General features: G+C 38.0%; 1 protein-coding gene across 2 annotated transcripts in view; it reads right to left on the minus strand.

Moving 5' to 3' along the window:
* Positions 1 to 8,753: 8,753 nt before the first annotated feature.
* LOC136263584 (negative elongation factor D-like) overlaps positions 8,754 to 17,690 on the minus strand; it is a 13,409-nt gene continuing 4,472 nt past the window's right edge. Inside the window, exons 7-15 of one of the 2 annotated variants that reach the window (XM_066058207.1) lie at positions 15,751 to 15,893; positions 15,205 to 15,325; positions 14,792 to 14,861; positions 11,507 to 11,771; positions 10,965 to 11,079; positions 10,814 to 10,909; positions 10,523 to 10,663; positions 9,008 to 9,140; positions 8,754 to 8,912 (exon numbers count right to left, since the gene is read on the minus strand). In XM_066058207.1, the coding sequence (XP_065914279.1) occupies positions 8,872 to 8,912; positions 9,008 to 9,140; positions 10,523 to 10,663; positions 10,814 to 10,909; positions 10,965 to 11,079; positions 11,507 to 11,771; positions 14,792 to 14,861; positions 15,205 to 15,325; positions 15,751 to 15,893 (1,125 nt within the window). In that variant the 3' untranslated portion in view covers positions 8,754 to 8,871. Of the gene's footprint in view, positions 8,913 to 9,007; positions 9,141 to 10,522; positions 10,664 to 10,759; positions 10,910 to 10,964; positions 11,080 to 11,506; positions 11,772 to 14,791; positions 14,862 to 15,204; positions 15,326 to 15,750; positions 15,894 to 17,690 lie in introns of those variants that run through there. The other variant, XM_066058208.1, reaches the window with a different exon arrangement.

Genomic DNA, 17,690 nt, shown 5'->3' on the forward strand with positions numbered 1-17,690 from the left:
AGAGGTATAGCAAAATATTGTGTACTTTGTGCAGAAAGTATGAAACTTTGCATGTAGTAACTACCTACCATGAAGTGTATTTTGAGATATGGGGCCATTGCAGATTTGACCTTTGCTGTTCTCTACAGGCTCAAAAATAGTGACCTTTGTCTATATATCACTCATACAACACTCGATTTGTTCAAACTATAGCTATAAGTGCCAAATTGAGGATCTAGTTTATCAAGTTGCAATTGTTACAAATTCATTACATATTTTATTTCAAGTTTATGATAATTTTACTAGCAGCAAATTCATATAAATTCAACTGCCCATGTAATCATACCCTTCCTCTACATTCTTTGTTTACCATCCAATTTATATATATACTAACTATAAGCATCGTAGCTAACATATACAACCAAAAAGTGGAGAGATACCAGGGGTGATATGTACCGTCCTCCAGTGAGATAAATCAACGAAGGTGGTATGTATGTGCAGTTGTTTTGTCATCAGATTAAACTCAAAAATTGGGGTTATAATTTGCTTCTATGATGCATAAAACTCTGACTTAGTCACATCCATTTTCCATGCTTATATACCCTTATATGAATCTAAAATACCGTATTGATAAATCTAATCAAAAACAGCCAAGCTGTAAAAAAAGGTGCGGCCCCCATAAAGGCCATGGTGAAAAAAGATGTGAAATCCAAGGTGGCGGCCAAGAAATGGCTGTGATGGTAGGTTAATGGTTACATTTTAATAACAACAATTCAGGTGAATTTGGTGCCAAGACCAAGCGGCACAAAATTCACCTGAATTGTCGTTATTAAAATGTAACCATTAACCTACCATCACAGCCATTTCTTGGCCGCCACCTTGGATTTCACATCTTTCTCACCATGGCCTTTATGGGGGCCGCACCTTTTTTTACAGCTTGGCTGTTTTTGATTAGATATCACTTCTTTTTGTATTTGTATACTGTAAAGCCGGCCTATGGCTGGCTTTGGGGCTTTTTTAACCCATGTGTTTTTTTCTTTACCACAGGAAGAAGAAAAGAACTTAAAGAAGAATTTTAGAACTTCAATTATTTTTGATTTTATTAGTAATTATACAAATTATATACATATATTTATTACATGCTCATTATTCCCCGCAGGATTTTTTTTGCAGCTGATCTCTCTACTGGGTGACTTGAAATGTAGCTGAACTATATACAGGATGGTTTCTTTGTAGCTGAACTCTCTACAGGTGATTTGTTTGCAGCTACACTCTCTACATGGTGGTGTCTTTATAGCCGAACTCTCTACATGATGGTTTCTTTGTAGCTGAACTCTCTATAAGGTGACTTCGTCTAGCTGAACTCTCTACAGGGTGATTTTTTTGTAGCTGAACTCTCTGCAGGGTGATTTGTTTGCAGCTGAACTCTCTACATGATGGTTTCTTTGTAGCTGAACTCTCTACAAGGTGACTTCGTCCAGCTGATCTCTACGGGGTGATTTGTTTCTAGCTGAACTCTCTACTGGTGAATTGTTTGCAGCTAAACTCTCTACATGGTGGTTTCTTTGTAGCTGAACTCTCTACAAGGTAACTTCTTCTCTACAGGGTGATTTGTTGTAGTTGAATTCTCTACAAGGTGGTTTGTATGAGGCTGAACTCTCTACATGGCGGTTTCTTTGTAGCTGAACTCTCTACAGAGTGATTTGTTTGCAGCTGAACTCTCTACATGATGGTTTCTTTGTAACTGAACACTCTACAAGGTGACTTCTTCTAGCTGATCTTTCTACAGGGTGAATTGTTGTAGCTGAACTATCTACAAGGTAACTTCTTCTAGCTGATCTCTATACAGGGTGATTTGTTTGTAGTTGAATTCTGTACAGGTGGTTTCTTTGTAGCTGAACTCTGTACATGATGGTTTCTTTGTAGCTAAACTCTTTACAAGGTGACTTCTTCTAGGTGATCTCTCTACAGGGTAATTTCTTTGTAGCTGAACTCTCTATATGATGGTTTCTTTGTAAATGAACTCTCTACAAGGTAACTTCTTCTAGCTGATCTTTCTACTGGGTGATTTGTTTGCAGCTGAACTCTCTACATGGTGGTTTCTTTGTTGCTGAACTCTCTACAAGGTGAATTCTTCTACCTGATCTCTCTACAGGGTGATTTGTTTGTAACTGAACTCTGTACAAGTGCGTTTTTGTGGGTGATCTCACTGCAGGTTGATTTGTTTGTAGCTGAACTCACTTTGCTTGTAGCTGAACTCCTTGCATTGTATCTAGTTTCTAGCTGATCTCTCTACAGGGTGATTTGTTTGTAGCTGATCTCTCTACAAGTTGATTTGTGTGTAGCTGATCTCTCTGCAGGTTGATTAATTTGCAGCCGATCTCTCTACAAGGTAATTTGTTTGTAGCTGAACTGTCTATAAAGTGATTTATTTGTAGCTGATCTCTCTGCAGGTTGATTTGTTTTAGCTGAACTCTCTACAGGGTGATTTACTTGTAGCTGAACTCCTTACATTGTGACTAGTTTCTAGCTGATCTCTCTACAGGGTGATTTGTTTGTAGCTGATCTCTCTACAAGTTGATTTGTTTGTAGCTGATCTTTCTACTGGTTGATTTGTTTGTAGCCGATCTCTCTACAGGGTAATTTTTTTGTAGCTGAACTCTGTACAAGGTGCTTTTTTGTAGGTGATCTCACTGCAGGTTGATTTGTTTGTAGCTGAACTCACTAAAGGGTGATTTGCTTGTAGCTGAACTCCTTACATTGTGTCCAGTTTCTAGCTGATCTCTCTACAGAGTGATTTGTTTGTAGCTGAACTCTCTATAAGGTGATTTATTTGTAGCTGAACTCCTTACATTGTGTGTAGTTTCTAGCTGATCTCTCTACAGGGTGATTTGTTTGTAATTGATCTCTCTACAAGTTGATTTGTGTGTAGCTGATCTCTCTGCAGGTTGATTTGTTTGTAGCCGATCTCTCTATAGGGTAATTTGTTTGTAGCTGAACTCTCTATAAGGTGATTTGTTTGTAGTTGATCTCTCTGCAGGTTGATTTGTTTTAGCTGAACTCTCTACAGGTTGATTTGTTTGTAGCTGATCTCTCTACAGGGTAATTTGTTTGTAGCTGAACTCTCTACAAGTTGATTTGTGTGTAGCTGATCTCTCTGCAGGTTGATTTGTTTGTAGCCGATCTCTCTACAGGGCAATTTGTTTGTAGCTGATCTCTCTACAGGGTGATTTTTTTTGTAGCTGACCTCTCTTCAGGGTGATTTGTTTCTAGCTGATCTCTCTACAGGGTGATTTTTTGTAGCTGACCTCTCTTCAGGGTGATTTGTTTCTAGCTGATTGCTCTACAGGTTGATTTGTTTGTAGATGAACTCTCTACAGGGTAATTTGTTTGTAGCTGAACTCCTTACTTTGTGTCTAGTTTGTAGCTGATCTCTCTACAGGGTGATTTGTTTGTAGCTGAACTCCTTACATTGTGTGTAGTTTCTAGCTGATCTCTCTACAAGTTGATTTGTGTGTATATAGCTGATCTCTCTGCAGGTTGATTTGTTTGTAGCCGATCTCTCTACAGGTAATCTGTTTGTAGCTGAACTCTCTATAAGGTGATTTGTTTGTAGCTGATCTCTCTGCAGGTTGATTTGTTTTAGCTGAACTCTCTACAGGGTGATTGCTTGTAGCTGAACTCCTTACATTGTGTCTAGTTTCTAGCTGATGTCTCTACAGGGTGATTTTTTGTAGCTGAACTCTCTTCAGGGTGATTTGTTTCTAGCTGATCTCTCTACAGGTAGATTTGTGTTGATTTGTTCATTGCTGATCGCTCTAAAGGTAATTGATTTGTTGCAGTTGAACACCCTGCAAAGTGTTTTGTTTGTAGCTGATCACTCTAAAGGGTAATTTGTTTGTAGCAGAACTCTCTCCACAGTGACTTGTGTGTAGCTGAATTCTGTGTAACTAAATTCTCTAGAGAGTGACTTAATTGTAGCTGAATTCTCTACACAGTGCATGACTTGTTTATAGCTGAACTTTCTTCAGTGTGACTTGTAATGTTCTGAATCTCTATAGTGGTATATTTGCTTAACTCTCCACATGGTGACTGTCTTCTTGCTGAACTGTCTATAAGATTAACTGTTTGCAGCTGAACTCCCTACAGAATAACTTATGATGTAATAAAATTCTATAATGGAGTAAATAAATTATCCGAATGCTCTATTAGGGTGACTGTTCTATTAGAGTATCTCGATCTCGCATTTGCTACACGGAGTTGGCTTTCGAATCATAACTCAGTGGTTTGTAATCCGATTCTTCTGTACTACTGCAAGGACTTTCTATGAAGATTATTCCAGCTATACACCGATTTTCAGCTCATTGCTCTAAGCGGTTTGCCTAGTAGGCGTGAAAACTAATACTTTTTTATTCATAAAAATCGATCGAGTAATTGTGACACAGGTTGGGTTTTGTGTCATATCTCCATGGTCTTTATCTCGATTCCTTTCAAACCACCAAAAGGCACTCCTACGATGGTTACTCCATCTACATAGCAATTTTCAACTCATTCCATGAAGCGGTTTACCCTGTAGGCGTGACAACAAATCGATCTTGTTTTACGCGAATAATCGGTCATAACTCCTGAACCATTCATCTAATTTGTACCAAATTTGATGCTAGGTTTCGCCTTTGGACTCCCTTTCTGTGTGCCAAATTTCAAGGCGATCGGAGTACGCGTTTGCGTGTTATAGCAATTTTTGCAAGTGTGCGAAAAGACGAAGAAGAAAAAAAAAAACGAAGAAAAAAAACGAAACTTTGGCAGCTCGTATCTCGGAAATGGCTGGAGCGATTTCCTTCAAATTTGGAATGTAGACTCCCTTGGCTGGCGGGCAACTGTGTAGCAAATTTGGTTCCAATCAGATAAGTGATCACCGAGATACAAAGGTGTGAAAATGACGTTTTCGTTCTTCCTGTCAATATACTCACGGTGTGGCGCGCCGGCTTCTTGGGCCGCACGACACACTACCGTGTGTCTTGATATTTGCTTTTAGAGCATGCCCAGAGATTTTGAGTGGTCCAGCCATTCATGGACTGCAATGGAGGTCATAGTCATGTACATTAGTTTAATTATGATCTTTAAATCAGAGATTGTCTGCTTTCATGTGATAGTCAACTGCATCTGCTAAACACACACAGCATGCCAAGCTAGGGGATCTGGAGGCATTCTTCTCCGGCAGGGAAATTTTTGAAAATAGATGCTCTGAAATGGCATCTAGAGGCTATTAAAGCCTCTTTATTTTAATTGTTAACATCCTGGTAATTTGTACTACAGTATCAATTAATCTAGCTTGTAGCTAATTCTATTTTCATGATATAAAAATTCAGTGAAAGCTTAGTTCTCTGATATACGAAAACCATTGGGATTGTAATTGCTATTGAATGAAATGTATGATCATTTATATAATTAGCCCAATGCAGTGCCATTCAGATGACTCACTGGAACTTTGGAGTATATAATTTGAAGACAATTGCAATTAACAGAGATTCAAGCAGCGTAATTAGATATATTCCATACTGAATGCTCTATTTATAGTGTATTGTGGTGACTGTTCTATTAGAGTATATTCTGATGACTGCTCTATTAGAGTATCTCAATCTTTTTACAAATTTAAGTAGCCAAAAAGTGGTCCAGCCAATGCCGGACTGGCCAGACTGTGGGCTCTGGCCCAGACTCTATAGACACAGTTATATCCAAGATGTGGAGGCACAACTAACTAGACAATTTGTGCTTCACAATTCTGTATAGTTTCTATATAGTCAAATGTGTTCCATGTTTGCAAATATAGTTATAAGCTAGGCTAAAAGCTTCAATGAAGTGTTTTCCAGAACTTTACAGTAGTAAAAATTTAGCATACAGATTATTTAGAAACAATACTATCAGTCAGACCTTCATCTAGGAAATGACTTAAGGGGAATCACAATGAGGTTTTATGATAATAAGATGGACAGTGGTATAAAGATCTTTGTGTTTATATAGTTTACACACATGGCAAGAATGACCTCTCAAGTACCTGAGAATGACCATGACGAGAAGTTATCTCTGCTTGTACATTCTTAGGCATAGTATTCAACTATTGTACTTGGCACAATACACATGTCATGTATTCACTAAGATTTTGATTTAGAATTTAAGGAGTTTATCGAGGGGACGGACACTCCTCCCCAAAAAATGAACTGCTATAGTATGTACAAGTTGAGCTGGATCCTCAAAAACATTTAATAACTCATGGATCTAATTACATGATCTTGAAATTTGGCTCATTTGTAGTACTGCTTGATCCACTAAAAATATTTCAAAATCCTTATGTTCAAATGTCTGACTTGATAGTTATAGCCAATCAAAAGTTTCACCATGCATTTCCTATGGGAAGCCATAAAAGTGCCATGTCCATTGCAGTCCTTTCTCAAACTTGTAATGGAGCCAAACTGTACATGTCTGTTGTTGACACTTGCTGTCACTACTAATCATCTGGTTGGCTGAAATGTTAACTCTCTTGAGAAACAAAATCCACTCTTAATTTTTAGCTGTTTTTCAGGATCCAGATGAACTTGTACGTACTATAGTATTGCAGAAAACCCCATTGTATATAGTTAAAACTGGTAACAGAATAATCATATGTATATGAGCTTTACAAAAAACTACTTGGGTACATACTCCCATGCCCCACCCCTGGATATCTCTCCACTTTTTGGTTGTATATTATGTTACCTGTAGTGATCATGGTGAGCTAAAAAGGAAAACAAAGATGTAGATGAAGGGTGTAATTGCATAGACAGCTGAATTTATATGAATTTGCTGTGGGTAAAAAAGTATCATAGCTTTGAAATGGAATATCCTATGAACTTGCAACAAGTATCGACTTGTTTCTTGGATAAAGATTTTCAATTTGGCATCTAGTTTGAAAATTTTGAGTATTGTGTGATATATAGACAAAGGTCACTATTTTTTAGCATGAAATGAACTGTAGAGGACACCAAAGGTCAAATCTGTGATGGCTCCATCTCAAAATGTGACTGAATTTAGGAAAATCACCCATATGGACATGCATGAAATAATTAGAATTTTCATGTTTAGTGGCAATAAGAGCAGGGGCCTGCAGGGCACAGTTTTGAAAATATTTCAAGAACTTTCTTGTAATTTAAGGTATTGAGAATGGCTTAAAACCATCAACAAGTAGATTTACACTATAAAGTTTGTGATTTGACTATTAAATATTTTAGGTGTTAAATGTACCCATATGGGTGATTTTCCAAAATTTGGTCAAATACACTTCATGGTAGGTAGGTGCTATGTGCAGTTTCATACTTTCTTCACAAAGTACACAATTTGCTAATTAATTTTTGTTAGATGTGCTGCTCTACTATAACTGCCTTTTGTGGATTAATACTGGCACAGGAGTTTTCTAGTACTGGATTGCCTGTACAACAGATTTTACTTACCAAGTGCCTATTATGCAATGTAGACATGAACCCAACACTCATATAAATGTACTGTGAAACTTCCCTAGCCGGGGAGTGTTTTCAGGACAATTTCATTTAGTGCCACCCATGTACTATCATACAATTGCCTTTACCTATGTAGAAATTGTCACACTACTAATAAAGTGGACAATTGAAAGTGAGGTCACCTACCATAACCTGGTCAATCATTGAAGTACATTCAGTGGTGCCAAGAGGTGGTCACGATAGCTGTTTTTAGTGAACATTTAAAATCAGTGAATTAAGTAGCCATCCTGTACTTAAGCCAACAGTTTATATAGCTTCCTCAGTGTTGCAATACAAATCATGGGCCAATGGCGGATCCAGGATGGGGCATTTGGGGCAAATGCCCCCCTTCAAGAAATTGCATACAAGATCGAGATACCGTATATGACCGTATAGAAGCCCGGGCGTTTATTTCCTATAAACCATTTTTGACCCGGCGTTAATTTGGACCCGGGCGTTTATTTCTTACTAGCCACTCGTTGAGAATGATAGGTGCTCGGATAGGTTCCAGTACAAGTACCTACGAAATACGAAATCCATAGCCCATCACGTACATAAACCCATTTGGACTCCTCTGTTGGGTGAAACATTGGAAGTCGGGCGGAAAGATGACAATAACCACGATAAATACGCTATGGCCATCACCAGAAGAGAAGGCATAGTCGAACAAGACAAGACATCATAAGACTGGTGACGAGACATCACTGTATAGTTAGCAGCTGACACGAGTTTAGAACCCCTTTCAGTGCATATCATTAGCACCCCGGCGTTTATTATGACAGTCCACTAGCTGTACCCGGCGTATATTTGAGCCCCTGCGTGTATTTGAGCCCGGCTTTAATACGGTCATATACGGTACTCTAATAGAGCAGTCAATTACTCTAATAAAGCAGTCACAATGTTCATGAGGCAGTGTAGCTTACCTATGAAGCTATAAATAGGATTTTATTTTACATAACAGACGTGATATAGTTGGTAAGGATAACTAGCTATTATTGTTGTGACCTTTTTTTTTTTTTTTTTTTTTTGGTCTTCAACTGGTTTTCAGTAAGTTTTTTTTTGGTCTTCAACTGTTTTTCAGAAAGGTGCCCCCCCTCTTTCCAAACTCTGGATCCACCCCTGTGGGCATCTTTAATTTTGATACGCTATACCAAAAAATTGCTTAAAACCACCCATACTATTTATATGATTTGCACAGGTGAATTGTCTGGGGGACCTGCATGTTCACAAACCAATACACAAGAGTAAAAGTTAGAGTTCCCCATGATTTAACTGTACTGGGAAACATCATAGAGACATTAAATAAAATACATTATGAGATACGGATACTGAAATATGTTGAAACAGTACAAAATGTGATATTTTATTTCTTTTTCTTCTTTGACGATCTTTTAACACATTCAGCTGCAGAAAATATGAAAACAATAATTTACGTATTCTACAAACTAAACACCCTGAACTTGTATTCAGGTTCATACAACACCCAGTTACAGGCTCACCTATGAACATATCAATGGTATCATCTTCATCATTACTACTACGAAGTGGTTGAGTGATCTCGTCATTATGTAGTAGAGGAAGAAATGCATTAGAAAATTCATGAGAAAATGGTACGGTAATTATAGCAAGAACCTGGAAGAGAAAGTTGTGGAATAACTACTTGGTGTTCAGATCAACATTGAAACTGGGTCACTACTGCTGACCTGAATGACCAGTTGACCCGGATAGCAACCAGGTCATACCTGGATTGATTAAAATCAAGGCATGCACCAAGAGCTACATTTGGGCGCATTATGTCAATTAAGTAAGTAAACAAGTAACTATACAACAACTAAACAGGTAGACTAAGCTTTAAGTAACTAAGTTTAGCAAAACTTTTTACTATGAATAGGTGTGGCTTCATGCATACCTACAAACTTCCAACACATTTCACTGATAAATTAGCATGACTGCATACCAACAGATAATATCACACATTCCTGATGATAAGTGATACAACAAAGGAAGTTGCAAGAGTACAATAACCATATGCCTAATATTGATTGTAATAATCTATACATAAGCATACAGGCAGCAACAACATGGATTCATGCTTATCTACTGACTGCATGTATACCTACTGATGAGTGGGCGTGGCTCCAGGTATACTACAAACCATAAAACATAATTCCTATAAGTGGGCATGGCTCAGGAAAGAAGCTGGGGCTACACTATGATGTGTTAATATACTTCCACACCACCAAACTAATTCATTTTCCATGTGATCAGAAGCGTCAGATAAAATGTTACCCAGTTGACCCGACTGGTTGTAATGTTGGTTTATATAATTGAGAAATCCATATATGTATTGAAAATAAATAAAGCACACAAAATCAAACTAATTATACTAATAGAACAATTACTTCTGGAGGTGATCATATGCCATCAGTGAAATATGTGATGTGGTATTGACATCCATCTTGTAAATCTTTATTTGTATTTTACAAAGTAAGTAAAAATGTATGTAACCATTTTAGGTATATAGAAAATCATGCTTTTGAATGGTCTACAATGTGTGTAGAATGCTAATAAGTATGAAGATGAAAAGGTTAAACCATAGACCTAATAGACACCCCATACTGGATTGAAAACTTTCAACATCTGCACCCACACCAGTACCGTACAGTAGACAGCCAATTGCCACTCAGGAAACAACTTACTAGCTAAAACATTCAAGCTATATCCAGACAGTCACCCAGCATCCTTGGATGGGTTTCAAAATTTCAGGCATGAAATGCAGATAGTCACATAGTTTTGTACATATGTGCACTACTACATAAATGCTTCCAATACAGGTAGGGGTGTCAATTATCTATGGCCGAATCTTTTTCTTTTCTTGAAAACTAATATAAGATGTTTGAAGATGCACAACCAATCTCCAACCAACCAGTATCATGATTAGTATCGGGCATTGTACAACATCATGTGATTCTTAATGATAAGAAAACTAGATGGACAAAAGTAAATTTACTTACTTCCTGTACAAAGTGTCTTATCACTGAGGTGTCCATGTTGTCCTTCTCTGCACACTGACACATGTAGTTGGTGACTGGTATAGCATATCCACAACTCAACAAGTGAACCATCCTATCAACTGTTATCCTCCTTAACTCCAGCTAATGAAAACAAGATGATTGTATCAACACACATGTACACAAACACGCACACCCACAAACACACTACAGGGAAACAGACATACATACACTACTCACTACAAATAATCAGTGTTTCACATTAACAGGTTCCAGTACAGCTGTTGTCATTACCTGTTCCTCAGCACCAAGCTCAGGGAAGGAGGCTTCAAACAACATTGTCAATAAGTTCAGTACAGCATGATGTTGTAGTTCGTGACGGCTGGCAATCTGCAACAATCACATCACATGAGACAACCCTGCCCCCTCCCTGAAAGAGCCACACCTCATCCAGCAGTATCAGGTAGACTATGTAGCTGTCTGATGCCACCTTGAAGAATGATGGCTCCAGTGTTAAGTGTTCCAGCCATCTTAGTACACCCATTGACACCACAGGGTATCTGTAGTGAACAGAGTTGAATGAATACAGCAGTTCGGATCAATGAAAAGCTCAATGGTTAGAAATGCTAGTCAATATAATATAAATGTGATCAGATCTACAAGAACCCTACCTACATGTTCATACATTTATTTTAATACATTTCCTTTATCTACATACATAGCCAAAGGAATAGTCAACCAAAGTTTCAATCGAAGCTGTGAGCAGCTTTAGAAGTTACAACACTACAATGTGGTAACAACAGAAAGATCGATTAGTATAGTGATATTACAGGAAAAACCACAGGCCCTTAATAAATCAGTTTTGTATGGAGATGTAACTTTCACCATCACGCTTCCCATGAACAGGTGGGAAAGTCAGGTTTCTCATATGACTAAGGCGAAGGCGAAACTAATAAAACACTCACTACACTACAAGTTAACACTCACTGCATAGCTTGGCACAGTGTGACAATCTCAGCTTGTAACTCTGCATGTGATGTGGTTGCCTTGATGCAGAGTGTGTGAGCAGTCTCTAGTGCCTCTCTCGTGGCATCAAGATGTTCCTTAGAGTTAGCAGTTGTCTGTGAGAAGTCTTGTGGAGATGAAGGAGCGTCGTGTACACTAACGGCATATGCCAGAATGTAGAAGTATTTATGTTTGTGTTCAGGATTAACTGAGTGGCCTGGCTTGAATAATGACTGTACCAACAGCTCTAGAAAATATTTCATACACAATAACAGGAAACCATCACTGTACATAGTTAACTTGTTATTGTAACTATTGCATCATTTCTTGGGCCTAAAATGAACATCCCAAAAACCAAACAATGTAGTTCAGTACAAATAGGCAGGTGCTTGTAATGTGGCGACCTCAGTGTTGGTGGCCTCTCATCACTGCTAAACCATAAACAAATTTAAACACCAAAGGCTGGGAGCCTATTTTTCTACAGACTGGTATTCAAAGACTGTCACATCAAGCACTACTATACAGCAACATTTTACCCATAACCAGCATTTTAGTGAGCATACTAGGGCTGAAACGGATAGCAACTTTTACTATCCGGATATCCTGAACTAAACCTATCCGGATATCCTACAGATAGTGACATCATCACTTGCTATAGAAACATTCTATAGTTTATTGTAAGCATCCTTGTTTTACTAGTTCTAGAAGCAAACAAACATTAACATGAGAGCAAAAAGTTTGTGGTAATGTTACACTGTTACTTTGCACTTAATGGAATTCATCTAACAAGATTGGCAGCTGGAGAAAACGTGAATACAAGATGTAGCAGTTGCTACAAGACCTTTTCCAGGAACAACTAGTTGTAAAGAACTCTTTATAAAGCAATAATTATAACTATTCTGTTACAACTTCTTCAGCAACATTCACAGCTGAGCCTCGTCATAGTGATGGGCGTGGTCACTCATGAGCAAGCTGATTAACTTACCAGGCAGCTGTTAACTTCACATAATCTAGCTTAGCTAACTCTCCATGGTAAAAATGATTCATCTTGTGATGAGAAGTTGGACAGATAAATGGCTTTAAGTTATTGCTATCCACTTGGCTTCAAAGTACTATCCGGATAGTAAATTATTATCCGGATATCCGGATAATACAGATATCTGTTTCAGCTCTATACACAATACAGATGGGATGATTTAGCTCTTTAGTCTTACACATTGATAAAAAGTCTATTCACTAGACTACTCGGAGAAATTTAATAAATGAACAGTGCAGCTACTCAGCTGCAGGCTTACTTGTTATTAAGCAATGACTCGTCTTTCCATGATTCAAAATTCTTGCTACATGTTTAATTTTGATTGTGGGTTTGATCACATGAGTTACATACATATACCCTGATTGAAAATTTAATGGCAAATCAACCGTAACTCATCACAAGTTGATCAGAGCAACCACGATAAATCATTTTGTTAAGGTATGTAAAGGCTTTGCAAGTTTCTTTACTAAAAAGTTGCTTATATAGCAAGCTATAGCCTCACAATATAGCACTAATTAGGGTAAAATACTAAATATTACTTTAATCGTTATTACATCACACATAGAATGATGTGAATTGCAGTATGATTCAAAAGTTCCAGAGTTTTGCTTTTAGGCTTGCAAGTTTACATCCAGTTCTAGACTATACAGGTTTAAGGGTCAGAAAACTGGCCAAAAAGTGACCAGGCCAGAAAAGATTTCGCGGTATATTGCAATATACTGTGGTATATATAAGTGCTGTGATAGTTTGTAACTAGAGCTATATAGGCCCACGGACTGGACTCATGGACTGAATGCCGGCTAGGACTGGGCTTGAAATAGATTAACAATAAACCAGACATTATCTAGCCCTTGTAATGATGGAAACTCATTATCAAGCTACACCTGCTGGTACCGCTCTTCTCTTTAAATCACAAAGTTCACACATGCACCAATCAATTAGAATATTTACAAAAACTGTACCAAACTAGATGACTGAGTTATAGCAGTGTGGGGCGGTGATACTAATTGTATTAAACTTCAATCATATACAATAGCGAACACACTTGAGCTAGTAGCTAGCTAGCTACAGAAATATTCAAATGAACACATACAAGCTACCTTCATGGTTTATAAGCCACGAAAAGCATTACTAGCAACGTTAGCTCTATAATAATGCTGTCACCATTACAAGAGCAAGATAACGCCTGTTATTAATCTTGAGAAATGCCCATATACCCAGTCCATGAATCCAGTCCACGAGTCCAGTCTGTGGAATAAAGTAGGCCAGTTATATACATATATAAAAAACAAGTTGATGTTGTGCTACTTCTAAAAACCAGGCACCATGCATCTAGCTAACTCATCTGGAATTAACTATAGATAGTATATGTTACTATGAATTAACCAACTATGTATTATTATTTTACAATAGGGTAGTTTTGGGTTGTACAATAATATTAACTAATTCTCGTATTTTGTAATTCATGAAATTTCTGTAATTCGTTCAATTACGTTGCTATGCACTGCTAAGGAAGCGCTTGTTAAACAAACCGCTTTTACCAACATATTACGCACAGAAGTATCTTCTAAACTGTTTTATAGTTAGACTATTGTGTTTTTCCCACAAATTCTCTTGACAAAGCCTCAAAGCTACTCTTCATTTTAGTTTATGTATGTAAGGGATACGCCCCCCTTTCAACTTGAAGTGATAGGCTATTCCTGGTAGTGTACGAGGCCTGCACTGTTGTTTTTCCGTTGTTAAAGGCCTGAAAACCTCAAAGGAAAGGTAGTTTACAAAGTCTGAGGAAAGTCGCCACACCTGTATTTCAGTCCGCCGAAAAGAAACCACCTCAAAGCAAAGTTCACCTGTGCAAAACTTTAATACAGACTTCATTTCACTTTTACTTCTTACGTAAAAACTGCTTTTAACGATTTTGCTCATGTGGGTGCATACGGACAAACATAGATAGGTACACGTACACACACACACACACACACACACACACACACACACACACACACACACACACACACACACACACACACACACACACACACACACACACACACACACACACACTTTTACAAAAACAATTTCAGTAAACCAAAGGGCGCGCCCATAGCTGGCTGTGGGCGCGCCTGGTTTAATAAGTCAACTGTTGGAAAGATGGCACCAACTAGGCACTATGGGACACACTAGATAGTACACCTATTATTTGGTGGACATACACACAGACAAACATAGCTCACCTAATAGTTGAGGAATATGAAGGTACTCCACAGGTGGAGAATCATCTTCAGTAGTATAGTGTTCATATAACTGAAAAGAGACAAAGAGAACAATATCACTGTATTGTGTCTTATAACATGGTAACATTTAGCCTCAAATAGAAACACTGCCCAAATAAAAGCCACATCACCAGCTTAACATATATCTGAATCAGCGGCCAAGCTAGAAAAGCTTGAGGTCATAGGATTTTGGCTTACAGATTAGACAGATGACAGCAGCATTTTAAAGCTTAGAGTAACCTTTAAGGTTTTACACAGCAACAGATTACAGTAGGGTTTACTGTGGTAATCTTTCAATGTACATGTAATAATTAAATCAGGGAATGAGTACACGTGCTACTATTTAAGGATACAAAAACCAGTGGTCCACTCACAATGGAGATATCAGCAGGGTTTAGTGTGTTACGTGATAACATGGATGCCAAAGCTTCAAACAGTCTTGAGTATGTGCCAACAGCCAACATGTGCAGAAATGTCTTCACCACATCACGACCCCTACAATGATAACAACCATAAGAGAGTGGAATCCATAAAATCAATAATATCAACAAATGTATTGTACACACTGTCCTAAGGGCACCACAATATAAAAAAAGCAAAAATAACTCTACATCTTACTGTACAACTGTACAGCCAACCTCTTTACCTAGTTATCTGCTTTGGCAGGACAATGGGTCACAAATCTAGGGAGAGAAGGGGGTTTAGGGGAATGCGGCTTTATGATGGACCAGCCACTGAGCTAGTCGAAGGTGTTTTATGATCATTATTACATTGAGGAAGGGAGCCATGGGTTTACATGAAATGTCCTATATTTTTGGGGTCTCTCATAAACTCATAAAGGATTTGCTTATTCCAAATTTTACTGTGAAGGTGTTGTCAAAAACTACCCACGTGCACACACTACAACACATAGTACATACTTTGCCATGTTGTGTCTGAGTAGTTGTTGACTGAGCCACTGGGCAAGATGAGGATTACCACTCCCATCATCATTAGCTGTACTCAATGCCTGTAGGATCACTTGAGTGTAGAGGTATGTGTGTTGACTGTGACTAGCCAATTCCTATAGGTGGAGGGAAGAATTATCAACGACATAATAACAAACAGTAGAATTTTTGAAGCCTTAAGGACCATCTAGTAGAGCTGTGAAAGTGGACAGAATGTCATATTGAGCAGATCATAAGGTCAGGCAAAGTTGTCTCATTACCTGCCCAAATCACCTTCTACCCTGCTGCCTCTAAATTCATTACTGCTATAATTGATCTCGTGTGCTAGCACTTCGATATTTAGACAAACTAGAGTGGACAGTCATTTTTCATTATTAATTATTGAAGGAAGCACCCATAATCATAGCAACAGCAGGTTATTTGTCAGGATTATCAATAACCTTCTTAATTAATTAAGTTAATTAATTAACCTTTCGAGGATCAAATTAATTTTCAAGTATGGAGGAACGCATAACTTTGTGCTATAAGGAAGGCAGTGGTCTTCTGTAAAATGAAGACGGATTATTGTTTGGCATTGACTTAATGGTAATTTCATACACAACAATAATATCATAACAGTTTTGTTCTACACAAAACAGTACTTGTGATATGAAGCAATGAACGGGCAATGTCATCTCCACTAAACGTCTGTTTCGTTATTTCTTTATCGCGAATTCATGAGGTAGTCACACGATCTTTTGTACACAAATCGAATCGCCATCATGTGCTGAGTCTGATGGCATTTGGTTTGATGCACTAGGATGAAGTACCATCGAGATATGGCTGATCAAAGTAGCAGGTGTAGAGTAATGGTGGACGATAATGGAAGAGCTACTTTTTCTTGGTGGCCTACGTAGCTGCAGAGATTCTCTTCAAACAAAGTGATACTTGGTGTGGAATTTCATGGTGAGTATCGTGGTGTTAGCGAATTATTTCCATTGTGTACTGATAAGTAGTTATAATGGCTTATATCTGTCGCAATCCCTATTGCGAATAGGATCACGTGAGGACTAGTGAAGTCATAGTGTAACTGGTTGAACTAGTTTTTAGGTTATTCTGATTATTGTACCAAGAACACGTTTTATTGTGGTTAACATTGTAATAAGTTGAATTTGTGAACCAGCGCTCATTTGGTGCCAAAACCTGGGACTCAAGTGACTCTACATCGTGTGATTGTTGAGCTGATTGTTGAATACATCGCAGCCATCGATGTCCTTGGCTACAACCACCGCCTTCACCGCTTTGACATTTTGAACCTCAAGCGTTGAAGCTGTGGTACAGTGGCATCCTTATTTGATAATGGTACCACAGAAGGCGAGTGGAATCAGTAATTTGAATTTGTTTTTTTTTTGTGAATTTTTGTAGGTCACAAGATGCCAATGATTACAACGTTAAAAAGTTCTCACACCAGAGAAAAGAAGGCATTGGTTAGAGAAAAAACTGAAGCAGATACACTGATACAAGCAGAATGGAGTGACAACCCGCAAGAAATGTTGAAACTCAGTTTGTCGACTGGTAAAGTGTTACTAAGTTTAGAAATGAAGCTCGCAAGGTTAGAAACCACAAACGATAAACTAGTAGAAGCCCTAGAACAAGCGGCAGAGCTGATTTTAGATGGTTTGGAATATATTCCACAACAGGTGATCACAAGGAATATAACAATTTCAGATGACCCTATTGAATATACATTACTTTGTTTCAGTGATGCTTCTTCAAAAGCACATGCTACAGTGATATATCTACATCAAATTTCGAAATCCTCAACAAGAGTTGATCTGATCTTCTCAAAAATACAGAGCACATCACTATCCCAAGGCTTGAATTACTAGGGATCCTTATTGGAGTGAGGGGTCTCAAGTTTGTGGAGGCAGAAC

This window comes from Dysidea avara, chromosome 8, assembly GCF_963678975.1.
Source record: "Dysidea avara chromosome 8, odDysAvar1.4, whole genome shotgun sequence".
Classification (NCBI taxonomy): Eukaryota; Metazoa; Porifera; class Demospongiae; order Dictyoceratida; family Dysideidae; genus Dysidea; species Dysidea avara.